Consider the following 19298-nt stretch of genomic DNA (forward strand, 5'->3'; position numbering starts at 1 on the left):
GTGTTGGGATCCGTGAAAACCCTCTCTGGCCAATTTCCATGTCCTCCCCGGACTCTCTGATATTCTGCCTCAGCAGCCAACAATACCTGGCGTTTATCTTCTCCTGACAGAAGAGCTGCCAGCAGTGCATGAAGATCAGCCACTGTGGGGCGATGGGTGGCAGCAATTCGCTGAACCAATTCAACATATGACTGGGGGGATTCTCGATAGGGTGGAAGGCTATTTCGCCAATTGAATAAGTCATTGGTTGTGAAGGGGGTGTGGATGTACACCAACCCTTCATGTGATGGCACTTGGCGCAGGGGCATTGTTGTGGCTGCTCTAGTGTGGCTTGCAATGGGTGACATTGATGCAATGGTTTTCACAAGGCTTCCTATTGACTGGTCCAATTTTCGGGCCAACCCATGTAACTTTGTTTCCTCCCCCTCTTCTTCATCTGAACTTTCTTTACTTAAAGAGGGGCGGGTGCCTGAGGATACTCCTGAGCAGGGAGTTGATGCTGTTATTATAGAACTCTGAGGAGTGGATGATGCTGCAGCTTCCCCGGATCCCCCTGATCTGGGGGTTGAGGCAGCTGGGGAACCCTGAGCTAGGGATTGCCGTTCACCTCGGAGTGAAGGATAGATCGGGTTGTAGGGTGGTGGGAAATCCTCTTCTTCCTCTGGGGGTGGAGGTGGTGGTGGGAAAGGTTCTTCGTCCTTTTTAGCAGCTAGCAATAACCAGGCAGCCTGGGGTTTTGGAGTGACTTCGAGACCACTTTGTTTGGCCAAATTAGGTTTTCCCCGTAGTTCCCAGAAGGGGAACAAATAAGGTTTTTCGCTATCCTTCCCTGCCTTAGCCATAAAAAGGTCCAGTTGATACAGGGCATTATAGTCAATAGACCCCTCTGGGGGCCATTCAGCTTTTCCTTCTAAATCATATTGTGGCCATATGACCTGGCATAGAAATACCATTTTCTTTTTGGACAGGCCTCCCGTATCCAAAGATCCCCAGTTGTTCAAAATACATCCTAGTGGCCCTCCTGTGGTGCTTAGTGTTCCTCCCATCCTGGCGACTTGGGAGCGCTCGTCAGCGGGGCTGGTTGACTCTCTGTCCTAACCTAGCCTCTCTCCCTACCTGGCGCCGCCCCCCCTCCTACAGCAAGTTTTCCGTGGCTTTCAAACACTTCAACAAACAGACACAGAGGGAAACAGCCCTAGGGGACCAGGGTAAGGGGTCCCTGGGTCCCGACACAAGAAGGGTAAGACAAACAACTTTCGCTTCGTCCGTCTCTGGCCGGCAGCCTCGCGGCTGTTCGGAACCGCAAATCGGGACTCCGCACTCACTTCGCAGGCAATTCTGCGTCTCAGACACACACCATTCAATAGCCACGGACACACTCCCCCAGCCCTCCCTTTTTAAAATGACCCACAGAATGCTCACCCGTTGATGCTGAAGATCAGCCTCGTCCTCCCCTGTAGAGACCTTTTTGCGAGCGTTCAGTCCCGGCTTCCCGGAGTCTGCCGACGGAGCAGTGGCGAGGTCCCGCTGACGAAAAACAGGTCAGGTGCGCACTTCGGGAAACGTCGCTAGTCCCACGTCGATTTTCTCCGGAGCCGACCGCCGAAGGCTGGGCACCACTAAAAGCGTGCTGCCCCCCAAAGGGAATTGACTCCCCTTGACCTAACGACGGTCAAAGAGTCCCATCTGGGTCGCCAAAAATGTTGTGCCCTCTTTGTCTTCCCCAGTTCCCAATCAGGAAGAAAGGCAAGGTCTCAAAAGAAAAACAGCATAGTTTATTGGGCCAAGAACTATGTGGACGGGTTCCGTCTTTGCCAAGGGCTCAGATGGAATGCCGTACAGAGCATTTACCATGAGTTGTACTTATACAGAAAATCCATCCATTGTCCATCAGTCATAAACTTAACATAATTAACACATAGTCAAACGTGAGCCATGACATATACCAGGTCCCTTACCATCTTCTATTTTCCATTGACATTAGCATCTATCATCTACTGATACATATAACTATCTTATCTCATATACCCTTTTAACATACTATAGAGCATCATTAATTTTCCTATACCATGCAGTGGCATCAATCTACCTGCATTCCATTCTGGCATTTCGAGGGTCCTCTGTCTCTAATTTATAGTCTTTAATAAGCTGGTGAACTGTTAGCTTATCTATCTAATAGCTTCTATGTGAAGACTTCCAGGCCTGGTGTCTATATTGAGCCCCTCACTAGGATAGTGACCCTTGGTTCACCTGCAGCCTCATATCTTAGAAAGAGAGAAAGAGGCCCTTTTGGGCTAGGAGCTGACCAGAACAAGAATGTGCTAACAGAGCATCTATTCCTACTAGCAAAGCATCTCTACCTAGTGTTTGCAACGGCTAGTATTTTAACATGTCTATAAGAGATTTATAAAAATACTATCTATTGGCAGTACATATCATAGTAATACAAAATGTTTCCCATTACTATCATGAATATGCAGGGTTTTCAAAAGCAGTTGTTTGATTCAATTCTTTTCCTTTTGGACCCTTCAGTCACATCCTCTGCATTTACCCCGTGTACATTTTTATCCTGCTTTAACCCTCAACATCAACTTAACAACTTATGGGGAAAAGTCGATGCCCAAAGTACATAGATCCTGCAGCTTTCTAAACAGAACTCTTCCCAGTCCAGTGCCAAACCCAGACTGAGCCTTGAACTACACCGATCCAGTATCCAGTCCTGTTTTATGAGTGTTAGTGGAGGTTAACCCAATTCTAAATAGATTCAAGTGGGTCGCTGTCTTGGTCTGAAGCAGCACAACAAAACAAAACCAGAGTCCAGTGGCACCTTTAAGACCAACAACGATTTATTCAAGGTGTGAGCTTTCGAGTGCAAGCACTCTTCCTCAGACCAAGAACTGACCATCATAGCAGTAGGAATACATAAGCAAAAGTTACTCATATTAATCCTGTGTCACAACATCCAAATGCAGCCATGTGATAATTCTTTGCAAAATGACACCCTAGTGAACAATATATGACTTCCCCCTGAGAGCCGATAAGAGCAGCATCCACGTTCATCCAGGCAAAACGGCAAGCCACTTGTCACCTGCCTCCTTGTTAGCAACACCTGTCCCCCTCTGGGCTGGCAAGGGTCCTCCCCACGACCCGTTGCCTCAGCGCCACTGGGCTCCGGCCAAAACCCGCTTCCATTCCGCGGGAGAAGGAGCTTTGCTCCCCGGGGCGACGGAGGGGTTCCTGGAGGGGGGGGTGGGAGGCGTGCCGCCGTAAAGCAGCGCGGCGGTGTCGTAAAGGCCAGCCCGTGTCCTCCCGAGGAAGGAGGCGGCGGGCGGGCGAGGAGCGAGAGCGGCGCTGGTTGAATGGCGGAGGGCGAGGTCGCGGCCACCGGCACGGAGGGCACCGGCGAGGAAGAGGAGGGGCTTGTGGCATCCGCCCCTTCCTCAAGCCCTGCCGCAGCGGGCGCCGAGGCCGGCCGTCGCCGCCGCCGCCGCCTCCTCCTCCCCGAGTCATGCTGACCGCGGCTTGCCTGTGCCGAAGCGCCGCGTGCAAGTGGAGCGCCAGCCCGACGCGGCCCGTGGCGGCCACCGTAGCCGCGGTCCTCGGCGCGCGCCGCAGCGACGGCCGCCCTCGGGCGTCGCTCGCGGCCTCTTCGTTGGGCGGCCTCGCGGCGCCCGCTCCCCCCTCCTCGGCGGGAGGCGGGAGCTGCCGGCCCTTGCTGCGCGTGCGCAGGTCCAGCTCGGCGCTGTTGGACGCCTGTGCCTCAGCCGGCGGCGGGGTCGCCGCGTCTCGCGGAGCGGAGCAACCGAGGCGCTCTCGCAGCAGCGATGAAGGAGCCCCGCGGCCGCCGGGGAAGCCCTCGGGGCTGGACGCGGAAAGAGCCGGCCGACGTGGATACGCTGAATTGGTTAGTAGGGGGGGGTGGGGGGTGCTGGTCTGCCGGCCAACCTGGGGGGGGGGGCTTAAGTGGGGTCACGTGACGATGAAAGGCTTCTTGACAGACAGGTCTGCTTGTGCGCGTGCGCACACGTGCCTCTCTCGGAAGTTAGGGGAACGGGGAGGAGGAGACCGGGGAAGGGCCCCCCTCGTGGCCCGGGAAGCCAGTCGGCCCTAGGAGAGCGGCTTGATTCCCCGCTCCTCCACATGCAGCCAGCTGGGCGACCCTGGAACAGTCACGGTTCTCTTAGAGCTCTCTCTGCCCCTCCAATGGGGTGCCTGTCGTGAGCAGAGAAAGGGAAGGGAATTGTTTTGAAAGGTTAGCCAGGCATTCCTGTGTTGAGGGTTGGTTCCTTTCAGTTGTGCTTCGCATGGCTTAAGGGTAACTTGATGATCAGTGGCTCTTGCTGTTAAGTTCTGGCCAGCAGTTTCCTTACAAGCATCCAAGCACATGGAGAGGCACGTAGCAGCTGTTTCACGATTGATACATAATGTGTAGGTCTCTATGCGCTGTGAGATTAAGTAATGACTTATGAATGTGTGTGACAGAGGCTGTCACAGGTCTTAACAGGCAGAACTTTGAGCGCATTGTGTTGCAGTGGTGTCAAGTTCATGCCGTTCAGCTGTGAGTCCTCAGATACCGAGCACATTAAATGACAGAGAGAAAGCCATGTTGCTGGCAGTTGTGATCTAGTGATAGCGTATGAACTTCAGATTTTGCAGCTGCTGGCTCAGGGGCTGTGTTAAGGCAGGCCAAGATCAGGGTTGTGCGTTTGTCTTGCAGTGTGATGGTACTGCAGCATGTTGTTGTTAGGTGCGAAGTCGTGTCTGACCCATTGTGACCCCATGGACATGATCCTCCAGGCCTTCCTGTCCTCTACCGTTCCCTGGAGTCCATTTAAGCTCGCACCGACTGCTTCAGTGTCTCCATCCAGCCATCTCATTCTCTGTCGTCCCCTTCTTCTTTTGCCCTCGATCATTCCCAGCATTAGGCTCTTCTCCAGGGAGTCCTTCCTTCTCATGAGGTGGCCAAAGTATTTGAATTTCATCTTCAGGATATGGCCTTCTAAGGAGCAGTCAGGGCTGATCTCCTCTAGGACTGACTGGTTTGTTCGCCTTGCAGACCAAGGGATGCAAGAGTCTTCTCCAGCACTGCAGCATCAACCAACCAAAACCAGTGAGCTTAGACTGGAGGAACTCTACATAGGATTGTGTTGACAGACTTGCTTGAAGTGCCTGCTGTGTTTATTTCCCCAGTATGAAAATCCCTGGACGGTTCCTAACTTACTTTCAATGGCAAGGATTGGTCTGGCACCAGTTTTGGGCTACTTGATTGTTGAAGAAGATTTCAATATTGCACTAGGTGTATTTGCTCTGGCTGGCATCACCGATCTGGTAAGTCTTACGATAAGAGTTCTGAAATTAGTTTCACTTTTCCCAGAATTTTAACCTCTTAAATTGTGTTGGAGAAGAAAATATTTTCTCAATATGCTTTATTATATAAAGGAGCCTGTGGCTTTAACTCTTGTTTGAAGACCTTAAATATTTGCCCTTTCTGAGAGAATTATAGGAATGCATTTCTAAGGTGTGCCTTTAATACAGGGATGTTCAAAATCTCTGTGAATACTGTTGTGTGTGCATTTACGCAGCTACAGTTTGCCTGGCTGGATTCCCAGTGAATCCTGTGGTTATTATGACTGTAAATTGAGCTGTTAGGAGAAAAGTGTATGTGTTTTATAATTAACTAGAAATTTAGCCCGCTGTATGCAAAATACAAGAGCCTCTTGTAGCGCAGAGTGGTAAGGCAGCAGACATGCTGTCTGAAGCTCTGCCCATAAGGCTGGGAGTTCAATCCTAGCAGCCGGCTCAAGGTTGACTCAGCCTTCCATCCTTCCGAGGTCGGTAAAATGAGTACCCAGCTTGCTCTGGGGTAAATGGTAATGACTGGGGAAGGCACTGGCAAACCACCCCGTATTGAGTCTGCCAAGAAAACGCTAGAGGGCGTCACCCCAAGGATCAGACATAACCCAGTGCTTGCACAGGGGATACCTTTACCTTATGCAAAATACAGTGGGCACTAGCCGCCCTCCTGGCAGGGCCCTGACCCCCCGGGACCCTGACGCTGGGAAAGGAGCAGGGTCCCTGCCCCTTTCCCCATGGCGGGTTGTACCCCAGCCCTCTTCCACCCAAGGCCCCGGCTTCGGGAGGGCGGGAAAGAAGCAGGGCCGGCGCGTCTCCGACGCACCGTCACTGCTTATTTCTGGTCCCCGAAGCCTTCCCCCCCCCACTTCCACCCGAAGCCCGCCAGCCAACTCTGGGACTTCGTGCCGGCAAAGGGACAGGCCCACCGCGTGTGCGACGCGGCAGGGCTGTCAGTTTGCGGGGCACTAAGCTCCCCCCCGCCTCCCGGGCGACCCCGGGGCCGGCAAAGGGGCTGTCCCTTTGGTGGCCACAAAGCTTCCTCCCCACTGGGCGCCTCCCGGGTGAGGTCTGCTGCCTACCTGGTGTGTCGGCGGGCAGTCGGGTAATGGCGGCAGTGGGCCAAAGGCGGCCCATGTTGGGGAGTGGGGGGTTGGGAGGTGCTGTGCACCTCCCAACTCATCGGTCTGGGGCCAAGGGGCGCCCTTCCCCATCCCGGACAGGGCCCACTCCAACCCCGCTTACTGCTTTATTTATACCGCTCCTGCGGAGTGTTTACAGATTGGAATGGAACTAGTTTCCTGCCAAGTGCCAGGATCCTAGGAATGGGGCAACTCCTTCCTTGTACTGAAGAATATATTTGGCTTGTGTTTCTTGATGCCATGTTCTGTGGAAATCAAACAGACTTCTCCAGAAACTAAGACACGACTGGATCTGCTGGCCCTTGGGAATGCCTAAAACAGCACTTTGGTTCCTGCCCAAGGGTTTTAAAGTTAACTGATCATTCCTTTTTCTGTTTTACTCACATTTTCAGTTGGATGGCTTTATTGCACGGACCTGGGTCAACCAAAAATCTGTATTGGGGAGCGCCTTGGACCCTCTGGCTGATAAAGTACTTATTAGCGTTCTATATATTAGCCTGACTTATGCAAATCTTATTCCAGGTAAGAAAATAATTATCTATCAAATTACTATGGTTATTGAATGATAGAAAAAGAATTTTCTGTTGCTGTAATTTGTAAGCAACTTGAACTCAGGGCTTGGGCTCATCAGTCAAGCATGGTGCAATGTGGTGGTGAGACTGCTGAATTTTGTTCAAAACCCTACTTGTGTTCAATGCCCTACTCAGCCCCAGAACCTGGATATGAAGTCTTCGCCAGTCATGTTGTCTCTGCCGAAACTCATAGAGCTATTGTGAGGATATACTCAGGTACACCACTGTGAGCTCCTTGGAGGAAGGGCAGAATGAAAATGGACTCAATAGGCTGGCAAGATTCACACATAAAAGAAAATGTAGCTAGTACGCTATTTTGATTAAATTCATTACTGCATTTCACTGTATTCAGTTTTAACTGGATCTTTGAATAGTTGTGAAAAGGCCTAGAAGTACTAAGTGATAATTGGCCATCCTCAGAACAAGTCACGAGGTTCATCTCAATATGGCTGCTGGCTGACTTGCTTTCTTAAACAGCAGGTGGACCTCGGAATTGATCTGGAGATGATTGCACAGGTTAATAAGGAAGCGTTTGGTATGAACAAATGGCAAGTTTACTCAGAACCAATCACAGGAAATGACTTGTGCCAGAAAATGCAGCTGGTAAACCTGCACGAAATGTCCAGTTACTTGTCCTTTCGTGTCTTTTGATGATAGTCTGCATCTCCTTGTTTCTAGAGAACACTATTATTTATTTATCATACTTCTATACCGCCCTCCCCGGAGGCTCAGGGCAATATAGCAATGTTTATAGCAATGTTATAGCAATGTTTTTTTCTGCCTTCTGCTCCTGACCCTTAACAGTGTTTTAATAAGTGACCATCAGCCCATTAATGTGCAAAATTCATAATTTAGAGGGAGAGACCATGTAGTTTGTATGTGTTACCTTTACGTGCTGATGAATCTCGATGTTGTGCCTACAGATATATATATGTTTTAATTGTCTTTCTGCATGCGCACAGCGATTTACTGAAATCAATTCTGTGGATTTCCCCCCCAGTTCCTCTTACTTCTATGATCGTTGTAAGGGACATAGCGTTAATCGCTGCCGTCTTTTATGTGCGGTATAGAACACTTCCTCCACCAGTAAGTAACAGCTGTTTATTTGAGTCTTAAAAACTGATTTGCAATTTTATGTATAACTAGGGGGGAAACCCATTTTACTGGGCACGAAGGCCCCCCCCCTGTGCGGCTCCCAATTGGCTACTTGCCCCTGGAGTGACACTCGGAAGTGCCAATCATGAGCCGCGAAGCGGCTCCTGATTGGCCCCTCCAAGTTTTTATCATGGACTCAGCCCGCCCCTTTCCCCTCCCCTTTACCTCTTAGTCTTTTATTTATACCGCTACGCATAAGATTTAAAGATAATAATGGGGGGAGGCAGCAGAGAGGGAAAATAATGGGTAAATCTTTGTTCAGATGCAACCTCAAACTATGCTGTGGGAATCCAGAGGGATGTCTGATTTACTGCTCTAGTAGGAAAAGAAGAGGATCCATCCTGCAAGTGGTGCTCCTCATAGATATTTGGCTCTGTGCTCTGAGAGCAGCTGTACTAATGAGTTCTAGGGAGCCAGGCAAATCAAATCTCTATTTTGGCAAGACAGCCCAACAGTTTTACAGTAATAGAAACACTGCTTTAAAACTGTCTCTTTCAAACACCCCTTTAGTCCTAGGGCATCACCCCAAGGGTCAGACATGTAGTTTTAACTTGCTTTAATGGTGTTACATATCATAATGGTAAATAAGAAAAATTAGTGTAACCTCCCTAAAAGCTTCAGTCGGTTTTCCTCTTTCCATGTTTAGTAAAAGATGTTTTTTTTTCTTTTCACAGAGAACACTTAGTAGATATTTCAATCCGTGTTATGCCACTGCTCAGTTAAAGCCGACATTTATTAGCAAGGTAAGAAGAACTTGATAGGAAGCTGTTTGATCGGCATCCTGCATCCTGCAGCAGTGTTGGAGAAACTCCGGTGTGAAAGCTAAATAGGTGGCAATATGTGTACTTGCTCCAAAGTCATAGTGTCTCTCCCCCTCTCCCAGATTTTGTCATAGGAAAAATGTAGAGCACCTGTGAATGGGCATTTTGACAAAGCAGTGAGAGCCAGAGCACAAGAGGCAAAGGGTCCTTTGGTGCCAAAGTCCCTTACCTGGAGGTTTGAATCATAGAATAGCATGATAGATTCAGAGAATCCTAGAGTTGGGCCAAACAGGCCATCTAATCCAGCCCCCTGCTCAATGCAGGATCAGCCTAAAGCACCCATGATGAGTATCTGGCCAGCTACTGCTTGAAAACCACCAGAGAGGGGGAGCTCACCCCCTCCTTAGGCAGCCCATTCCACTGCTGAACTACTCGTGATTGCAACATTTTCCCCCCTGATATCTAGCCACTACCGTTCTGCATGTAGTTCAAAGCTATTACTTCGGGTCCTTTCCTCTGCTGCCAACAGGAACCGCTCTCTGTCCTCGTCCAAGTGACAACCTTTCAAATACATAAAGACAGAAATTATGTCCCCTCTCAACCTTCTCTTCTCCAGGATGAACATTCCCAAGTCCCTCAGGGTTTTCTCATAGGACTTGGGGGCCCAGGCCCTGGAACATCCTCATTGTTCTCTTTTGTACCCTCTCAATTTTGTCCATGCCCCTTTTTGAAGTGAGGCTTCCAGAACAGCACACAGCACTCCAGGTGCAGTCTGACCATTGAGGTATGCAGAACTATGACATCTTGCGATTGTGATGTAATGCCCTTGTTGATACAGCCCAAGACTGCATTCGCCTGCTTTACCACTGCATCACACCACACATTTAGCTTACATTTCACGATTGCCCCAGGATCTCATTCACACCTACTGCTACCCAGAAGTGTATCTCCCATCCATTACACATGCTTCCAATTTTTGTGATCCAGATGTAGAACCCTGCATTTATCCTTATTGAATTGCATCTTGTTCTCATGTGCCTGTTCAGATCTCGTTGAACTTATCTCTGTCTTTTGGAGTGTCTGCTGCTCCTCCCGATTTGGGGTCATTTGCAAATTTAATGAATCCGTCATCCAGATTGTTGGTAAACATGTTGAAAAGTACCAGACCCGGTACTGAGCCCCATGGCACCTCACTGCTCTCCTCCCTCCAGTCTGATGAAATATCATAGACAAATTACTTTTTGGGTGTGGTTGTCTAACCAGCTCCCTATCCTCCTAACCATCCAAAAATCTAGTCTGCAGCCTTCCAGTTTGCCCATTAGAACAGGGGGGTCAAACTGGCCCTCCAGATGTCCATGGACTACAATTCCCATGAGCCACTGCCTGCAGGGGCTCATGGGAATTGTAGTCCATGGACATCTGGAGGGCCACAGTTTGACCCCCGCCTGCATTAGAGCACCCAAGTCAAAGCGCCTTTATTGGCATATTCATAACAAACACTTTGTGTTAAAAGACAAGGTTTTTCAATTCCCAATTCATTTGAAGAAAATCCTTTGGAGGAATCTTGCAATAAATTCGGTTACTTGAGAGTTTTGATCCGATAAGGGAAAGTGCACTATTGTTGAAGGATTGTGAATCTTGTTCTCTCATGAGAGGATTTATGGACTGTTCTCTAAGATGGTTATGCTGCTCACAAAAGAGCAGAACGTGTTCCACCGACTCCGGTTTCTTTAACAAGCACGTACAAAGTCTGTCGGCTTACGGGATTTTGGCGTAGCGACCTTTAGTCACTGCTGCCGGTAAGAGGTTTAGTCTCGCAAGCATACAAGATCGTTTCAAGGAAGGTGTGATGTTAAGGACTTAAAATACTCCAGGATCCTCCTGGCCAGATAGCATTAGAACATCATGAGAAACCTTGTCAAAAGCCTTACTGAAATCCAGGTAAACAACATTAACTGAATTTCCACAATGTAGTAGGCCAAAGAAGGAAACCAGGTTGGTCGGGCAGGGCCCTTAGAGATAAATCTATGCTGATCTCCTTAGATCAACAAATTGTCCTTCAGATGTTTGCATCTTCCCTTTAAAATCTGTTCCTTTATCTTCCCTGCAACTGAGGTCAGACTTACTGGTCTGTTTCTCAGGTCATCTCATTTTTCTTTTTGAAGATTGGGGTAACATTCGCTTCCCTCCATTCTTCTGGTACATCTGCAGTCCTTCAAGATCTCCTAAAGATGATGGACAAAGGTTCCACAAGCTCTTCAGAAAGTTCCTTGAGTGCTCTTGGTGCACACCCTCTGGTCCAGCCAAGAAACCTTGGGAAGAACATTGCAAGGTCTGGTTGGTTGGGGCAGTTGGATCGAGGCATTTGCTGGCAGGGGCTCATGGGAATTGTAGTCCATGGACATCTGGAGGGCCTAGTTGGCCCACCCCTGGTCTGGAGTTTAGGGCTAGGTTGTCATCACTACGCTGCTGACACCCAGCTCTATTTCTTGATGGACTCTTCCCCCTCCCCTCAAGAAAGATTTGCCAGTTGTTTGAAAGCAGTGACTGTTTGGCTCAAGAAAAGCCAGGTGAAACTCAACTAATTCAAGACAGAGGTCCTGTGGTTTGATAGGAGGGGATCGAGTTGGAAGCGCGTCTACCAACCCTGGATGGAGTGCAGTTAGAGACCTTGCACTCTACCAGAAATTTGGGAGTGACTCTGGACTCCTTGCCTGTAGAGGCCCAGGTCATTGTGGTGGCCCAGAGGGCGCTTTTCAACCTGTGCCAAGCACAGCTACTAGTGCCCTATCCCTCCCAAAAGTACCTTGCCACAGTGACCCGTGCGATGGTCATCTCTCTACACAGGTGTTCCCTTGTCCTTAACTTGGGAGCTCCAGCTGGTGCAAAAGGCAGCTGCTAGGGTCCTCAGAGGAGCACTGTGGAGGGCCCCCATCCAGCCGGCGCTGAGGCAGCTTCATTGGTTACCAGTCGAATACCAAAAGTTCAAGGTTCTGGTTCTGACCTTTGAGGCCATCCACGGTCTGGGCCCAATGTATATGAGGAACCACAGGGCTTTGTGCTCTGTGGGTGTGAACAGATTGGAGGTCCCCGAACCTTGTCAGGGTCACCTGGCCTCAGGCATGGCCAAGGCCTTTTTGTCCCTGGCCCCTGCCTGGTGGAATAAGCTCCTGGGAGAGGTGGGGGCCCTGGCAGAACTTTTACAATTCCGCAGGGCCTGCAAGACCGAACTCTTCTGCCAGGCGTTTTGTTGAGGGCGGACTATGGAAAACCTGGCTGCTCCTCTGGAGGCTGCCCCCTGGTGCTGATGCCTGCCCATTACACCTTCCTGGGTACATATGACAGCTGTTGCTGGCATGGTTGGGGGTTTATATTGGGATTGGGGTGGGGTGGCTAGGGAGGGTTTTTTAAGGTTATAAAGATGTTTTTCTTGTATTTTTATCTTGTTTTTATTTTTATGCTTTTTATAAGTCGCTGTGGGCTGGCTGGACTGGGAGCGGCGGCATAACAGTGGAATTAAATAAATACATAAATAAATAGTCTAGGTCAGGGGTAGTCAAACTGCGGCCCTCCAGATGTCCATGGACTACAATTCCCAGAAGCCCCTGCCAGCATTCGCTGGCAGGGGCTTCTGGGAATTGTAGTCCATGGACATCTGGAGGGCTGCAGTTTGACTACCCCTGGTCTAGGTAGACAAAAATGAAGTGCTTGAAACTCTTGTTGATTTCAATGGACAAAAGATTGAGCACAAGCGTGCATTAATTGACATTGGTGGGGTGTGAAAATGTTTAATGTTAATATCACCGCCCTGAGCCGCAAGGGCTCCAATCAATCAATCAATCAATCACGTGACATCGGTTTTTCATTTAATCCTTTCTCAGGTGAACACAGTAGTACAGCTGATCTTGGTGGCAGCTTCGTTAGCTGCTCCAGTTTTCAACTACGTGGACAGTGTGTATCTCCAAACATTGTGGTAGGTAACTTTTTTTTTTTTTTTGTAATATTGTTAATTTATGACAGCAGCAGGAACCTGGGCACTATATATGGATACAGATTAAACCAATACTCTGCAGAAACCAAACTCTGAATAGCGTGAAACTCAGTCCGATGTGTATTTTCCCGGGAATAAATTCCACTGAGTTGAATGGAAAATGATCTTCGTGTTAATGGGTTTATATCCATATATAATGAGCGTCATAGTGAAACAGGTATGAGATAACTAGGCTTGAGCGCTTTGACTGCTTCAGTGGCCAGTCCATCCTGAAGCGGCTAGCACCGCGGCATGGGGGGGAGGGGTGGCGCATGACCCAGCGCCCACACGCAGGCAGAGAGCTCTGTACCTGCATGCGTGCTACGACTGGTACACAGCTGCCATCACCGCCCTCCCCCCCCCCCCCCCAATGCCATGGTGCGAGCCACTTCGGGCTGGAATCGGGCCTAGATATATCGGCTGAGCTTTACAAAAACAAAAATGTTGCTTCATTTCAGTTGCCCATGCAATACATTCCCCTGAAGGCAATAGACAAGCCATCCTCTCCTGCCCTGGTCTGAAATATGAAAGTAATGAAACTGGCCATCCTTACAGGTTTATTGTAGTCTAAAGTCCTCTCATTGCTAGGAAGGACCACAGAGCACACGCTTTGGTGGGTGGAGAAAATCCCAGGTCCCGTCCCTGACCTCTCCAGTTAAACAGGCTTGTAAAGGGCGGGCTGGAAAAGAAGAAGAAGAAGAGTTGGTTCTTAGATGCTGCTTTTCCCTACCCGAAGGAGGCTCAAAGCGGCTTACAGTCGCCTTCCCTTTCCTCTCCCCACAACAGACACCCTGTGGGGTGGGTGAGGCTGAGAGAGCCCTGATATCGCTGCCCGGTCAGAGCAGTTTTATCAGTGCTGTGGAGAGCCCAAGGTCACCCAGCTGGCTGCATGTGGGAGAGTGCAGAATCGAACCCGGCATGCTAGATTAGAAGTCCGCACTCCTAGCCACTACACCAATCTGGCTCTCCAGTTTGGCTCTCCACTACACCAAACTGGCTACACCAAAAGCCAGAGCTTCGTGTGGCCAAACTCACTTGGTTGTTAACACCAGACCAGGCCGCACTCGACCAAGCTTTGAGGTTGCAGGTTCTCTCACCTTCCCTTACCACGCTCCAGTTTTTATCCCACGCTTCCTTTTTCATAGAGAGCCACATTTCCCACTTTCTCTCCAAAATCAAGTTAGACACCATGATTTTGAAGGGGTTTGGAAGGGACATGGAAGGTCAGTACAAGCCATAGTTTGAATTGGCAAATGACGATGCAGGAAGGCATTTGAAGTGGGTTGGAACAGATCAACAGGCATCTAAACACTCTCCTCACTTAGCCCCGCTACAGCTTGGCATTGCATAATCTAGATCAGGGGTAGTCAAACTGCGGCCCTCCAGATGTCCATGGACTACAATTCCCAGGAGCCCCCTGCCAGCATTCGCTGGCAGGAGGCTCCTGGGAATTGTAGTCCATGGACATCTGGAGGGCCGCAGTTTGACTACCCCTGAAGCCCAATACAGGTCCGTTTCATGGGGTCAAGGTTGACCTTTGCTTTGGTGCGGAAACTTCACCCACCTCTGTCTTGAGTAAATTCAGGTCACTGCCCAGCAACTCACTTGGAAACGAAGCAAACAAGGCTTTACTGGAGCAATTCAAGAAACATTAAAGGAGCCGTAGAGATCAGCGGAGTCCTAATGCACACGAAATAACAAAAGGCTCATTGACTGTGCTACTTACTTAGCTGGTGGCTAGCGTTGAAGCTTACCGATCTTATGCAGAATATTCCCGAGCTCACACAGAATACCTTCAAGGAATAAGGGTAGTGAATGGAGGAAAGGGGATAAGAATGTTCTCAACCAATCACAGGGCTGTCTCCGTGGAAATTTCTGGCAAGAAAGCGGGTCCCCCTCCTACCATATTCACAGCTCATTAATAGGCCCCTGAGATGACCGTGGTGAGTAACCATCAGTCAGGGGAGGGGGGTGCGGACATCTGCAGCCACCCAGAATGCCAGAAGATTAGAGTTTTAGGCCGGAATAGTCCTCCAAGATGGCTTCTGCCTTGACCCTTGGGTCCATTATTTGGCTTCGGTTAGGCTTGGCTAATAAGAGCCTCTTGTAGCGCAGAGTGGTAAGGCAGCCGTCTGAAAGCTTTGCCCATGAGGCTGGGAGTTCGATCCCAGCAGCCGGCTCAAGGTTGACTCAGCCTTCCATCCTTCCGAGGTCGGTAAAATGAGGACCCAGCTTGCTGCTGGGGGGTAAACGGTAATGACTGGGGAAGGCACTGGCAAACCACCCCGTATTGAGTCTGCCATGAAGACGCTGGAGGGCGTCACCCCAAGGGTCAGACATGACTCGGTGCTTGCACAGGGGATACCTTTACCTTTAGGCTTGGCTTGAGCTGCCAGGGAGCTCCGTTTCCTTAGTCAGCATCACCCGCCAGCACAGAAGCACATTTTAATCCTTGCCTTGCAAACCTCTTTATGCTCGGCCTTTCCCTCTTTGTTAGCTCCGAAAGTCACGCCGTGTGTTTCCTCCCTGAAGGTGCATCACAGCCTTCACAACAGCAACGTCTGCGTACAGTTACTACCATTACGGCCGGAAGACGATCCAGGTGCTGAACGGCAAATGAAGTCTCGGCGGCGTGGCCACGCATGACCCATTGGGCTTCCCCTGGAATCGAGGTTGCCCACAACCCATCCGGACTGCGGATGAAAGAATGTTCTCTTTTTAAGTACTTTTGTCTCGGTGAAACCATGTCTTCACAGCAGAACCCGCGTGAAGTTAATATGAAGTTTTGATCATGTAAATATGCAGGATTTTCAATGTAATTTTTCAATTTGTTACAAATAAAATATAATTTTGTACATCAGTGTACTTCAACACACGTCGAGGTTCGTGCCTGATCGTCATGCGTTTTGCTGATTGGTTTTCAGAAGCCTGCCGTTTGTTTTTGGAGGATTTGAGGTAGGCCTGTGCGCTTCGGGGGCCATTCAAGCCCGACCTGGCCAGTGGCATGGTTGGGGACGGATGGCGGCGGCACGCCAGTCAGTGCATGCATGCAGGCGCAGAGCTCTGCACCCTGTATACGGGCGCCAGGTCAGGCGCTGCCACCGGCACCACCCCTCCCCCCTGCCACCTCGGGCTTGAATGGCTGCTGAAGCATCTTGAAGCACACAAGCCTAATTTGAGGTGGTTGCTCTACTCTCTTTGGTACATTTGAATTGAAGCCAGTTTGTCATCGAATCCTTGACATAAGCACAGCCCAGCTGAATTGGCACGGGGTCGGTACTGGTGATCCTTCTAACCGAGGTGTCTTCCATGTATTCCAATTGAAGTTTCCCTGGTTAGCAGGAATCTGTTCCACTTGCCTAAGGAGCCATTTAATTCATTTCCCCTTTCTCCCTGCAGCCCCCCTGGGTTGGAGAGCTTTTTGTCCACACGGTCTCCTCAGTTCACAGCGTTGACTTTTTGGCTGCTGTGGGAAGGAAAAGGCAGGAACGACCCTTCGGCCCCTTGTGCTGGTGCTGCATAAAATGCAACCAAGTATATAAAGGGGTAGATTTAGCCAGTATGACTGCTGGTTTGGAACATTGCATTAATGTAGTATGTTAGGCAGGAAAGCATTCTGTCCTCCCGCGTGAAGGCTTTTGTTTCGTCTTGGTCTTCCGAATGGTGTGATGGATGCGCCCTGTGCTCTTTCACAGTGCAGAATCAAAATTTTAATCGCCTGATGCTTAGGAAAGGGCAGTTGTAGCTACGCTGAAAGCACAGATTCAGATGGGCAGCCCTGTAGGTCTGAAGCAGCAGAACATTGAGTCCAATTATACTTCTAAGACCAACCAAGTTTTATTCAGGGTCGCCGTCTTGTGCAAGCACACTTTGTCAAATACAGCAAAACTCTCTTCGGCCACAGTGTCCTCAAACCTTGCATCCACTCATTCAGTCTTGCTGTGGTCTGCTTCTTGACGGCTGTTCACAGATCTTGATTACTGCCTTAATACAATCTTGGCTATTAGCAACCCGCCTCTTTATGCATCTTGACTCTTAGCCAGCCCTTCCTGGCAACTAAACATTCCCCCCCCCCCCACACACACACACACATAAACCCTCTCTCTACCTATAATGTAATGGTTGAGGACATTCTGTTCCACTGTATCTGACAAAGTGTGCAAACACGGGAGCTTATGCCTCAAATAAAACCTGGTTGGTCTTAGGTGCCCCTGGACTCAAAAACCTAAAGCACGGTGCTCTGCTAGTATCATGTCATTGTTGTACTAAAAGGCTGGCAAAAAGGGGGGAGGATCAAAGTCGGTGATTTCACAAGACAACCTGGACCTTTGAGGATAAAGCAGTTTACAAATAAAAAAAAAAATTCAACCGAGTTATCACATCAGGGTCCCCATCTCACTACCTTTTAAGATGGTGGCTGAGGGATTGAGGCATGCATTACGATGTCCCATTTTAAGATTTAGCTCAATAAGGCAAGGGAGTCTTGTCACTTAGCTTCAACTTTTCCCGCCTGCACAAGGGAATGGCACTGACCTACCTTACAGGCTTGTTGTAAGGACTGCAACAAATGTGTCTGCGTGGAGTGAGCAAAGCCTAAGTATGGCTGGTTGTCAAGACATTGGAAGCTGAGCAAAGTCTTTGCTTAAAGTCAGAACTAGTAAGGGCCAATTATGCTGGAATTTGGGATTCAAATTGTGTTTGCCTGCTGAAAATGATGCTCTAGAACAGCGGTGGCCAAACTCTGGCTCTCAACCTGTCCACGGACTACTGTTACCAAGGTGTGGCCACCCCCGACATAGGTTATCACGTAAAACACAGCAGAATGTCAAGTGGTCACAACTTGGTTCCACTAAAGCCGATGGTTGAAGTGGGGAGTTTTGGGGAGATGCCATAGACGTGAAGCCGCTGATCCCGTTACTCCCGTGGTACAAATATAGAACACAGGAAGCTGCCTTATACCGAGTCAGGCTATTCATCAACCAAGGTCAGTATTGTCTGCTCTGACCAGCAGCAGTTCTCTGGGTTCTTTTGAAGGGCGTCTTCATCACGTGTTACCTAATCCTTTTAACTGGAGATTCTGGAGGCTGAACTTGGAGCCTTTTGGGTACAAACCAGATGCTCTGCCACTGAGGCATAGACCCATTCCTCAGTCAAGAAATGCAGAGTGAATATCTAAAGCAGGGGTAGTCAACCTGTGGTCCTCCAGATGTTCATGGACTACAATTCCCATGAGCCCCTGCCAACAAATGCTGGCAGTGGCTCGTGGGAATTGCAGTCCATGGACATCTGGAGGACGACAGGTTAACTACCCTGAGAAGAATAGTATTATTTGCCCCCCCACTCGCACATACCATATAGTTGACAATAAGATGTTGGGTGGCATCAAACCATAGGTTGTTGGGTGGCAGGAAAGACTGAAAGGGATTGGTCATTTAAATACCCAATGGCTCGTGCTCTGGGTTGTGTTTCAATTGAGGATTCTCTTAAAGGAGGAAATATGCCAACTTGGCGTAGTGGTGAAGAGCAGCAGCTTCTAATCTGGCCAGGCAGGTTTGATTCCCCGCTCCCCCACATGAAGCCAGCTGGGTGACCTTGGGCTCATCACAGTCCTGATAGCAGCAATATCAGGGCTCTCTCAGCCTCACCTCCCTCACAGGGTGTCTGCCGTGGGGAGAGGAAAGGGAAGGTGACTGTAAGCCGCTGGGAAGAGCTTTCTTGAGAATGTTGTCGAGCTGAGCCACTACAGAGAGAAGAGTTGTGTGGCTCCGATTTTTCTCCCTAAAAATATTGACACAAAAATGAACACTAGATTTCAAGGCATGTAGCTGTGTGGTGTGTTTTGCATGGAGTCTGCAGAGTATTGCATGGTTACAGGACTGAATAAATGGAATTTGTGCATGTCGGGTCAGGCTACAGACTCACTTGCTATGGAAACGAGATCTGGGCGAAGTGGAAGTGATTGGGATTGTTCTCTGGACATAGAAATACTTTTATATTATGTTCTATACTTTTGAACTTCTAAAGAGAATGTATACTGGGGGGAGGGAAACTTTGATACTTCAAATGCAATCTCTGGATGCTGCAATAGAATAGTGTCTTGCTAGATAGAGGAGGGAATCTGGTTTAGACTCTGAAAATTAGGATAGTTCCAGTTTATCAAGTGAAATAGCGCATGTTCTATGGGAGCCGTTCAGGGACGTTCCACCCTGCAGACAAGCAAATATGGCCCTTATTGAAGGTTTAGGAGAACTGAATGGTGGGTGATCTGCAGGACTGTCAGCTGTCT

General features: G+C 49.3%; 1 protein-coding gene across 1 annotated transcript; it reads left to right on the top strand.

The window, feature by feature from the left end:
- Positions 1-2966: 2966 nt before the first annotated feature.
- CRLS1 (cardiolipin synthase 1) lies at positions 2967-15887 on the top strand. Its single transcript, XM_077313217.1, has 7 exons — positions 2967-3904; positions 5191-5328; positions 6887-7016; positions 8067-8152; positions 8896-8964; positions 12864-12955; positions 15545-15887. The coding sequence occupies exons 1-7, from the start codon at positions 3509-3511 to the stop codon at positions 15630-15632; spliced, it is 999 nt and encodes a 332-aa protein (XP_077169332.1). The 5' UTR covers positions 2967-3508; the 3' UTR covers positions 15633-15887.
- Positions 15888-19298: the final 3411 nt, after the last annotated feature.

Source organism: Paroedura picta, chromosome 1, assembly GCF_049243985.1.
Source record: "Paroedura picta isolate Pp20150507F chromosome 1, Ppicta_v3.0, whole genome shotgun sequence".
Taxonomy (NCBI): domain Eukaryota; kingdom Metazoa; phylum Chordata; class Lepidosauria; order Squamata; family Gekkonidae; genus Paroedura; species Paroedura picta.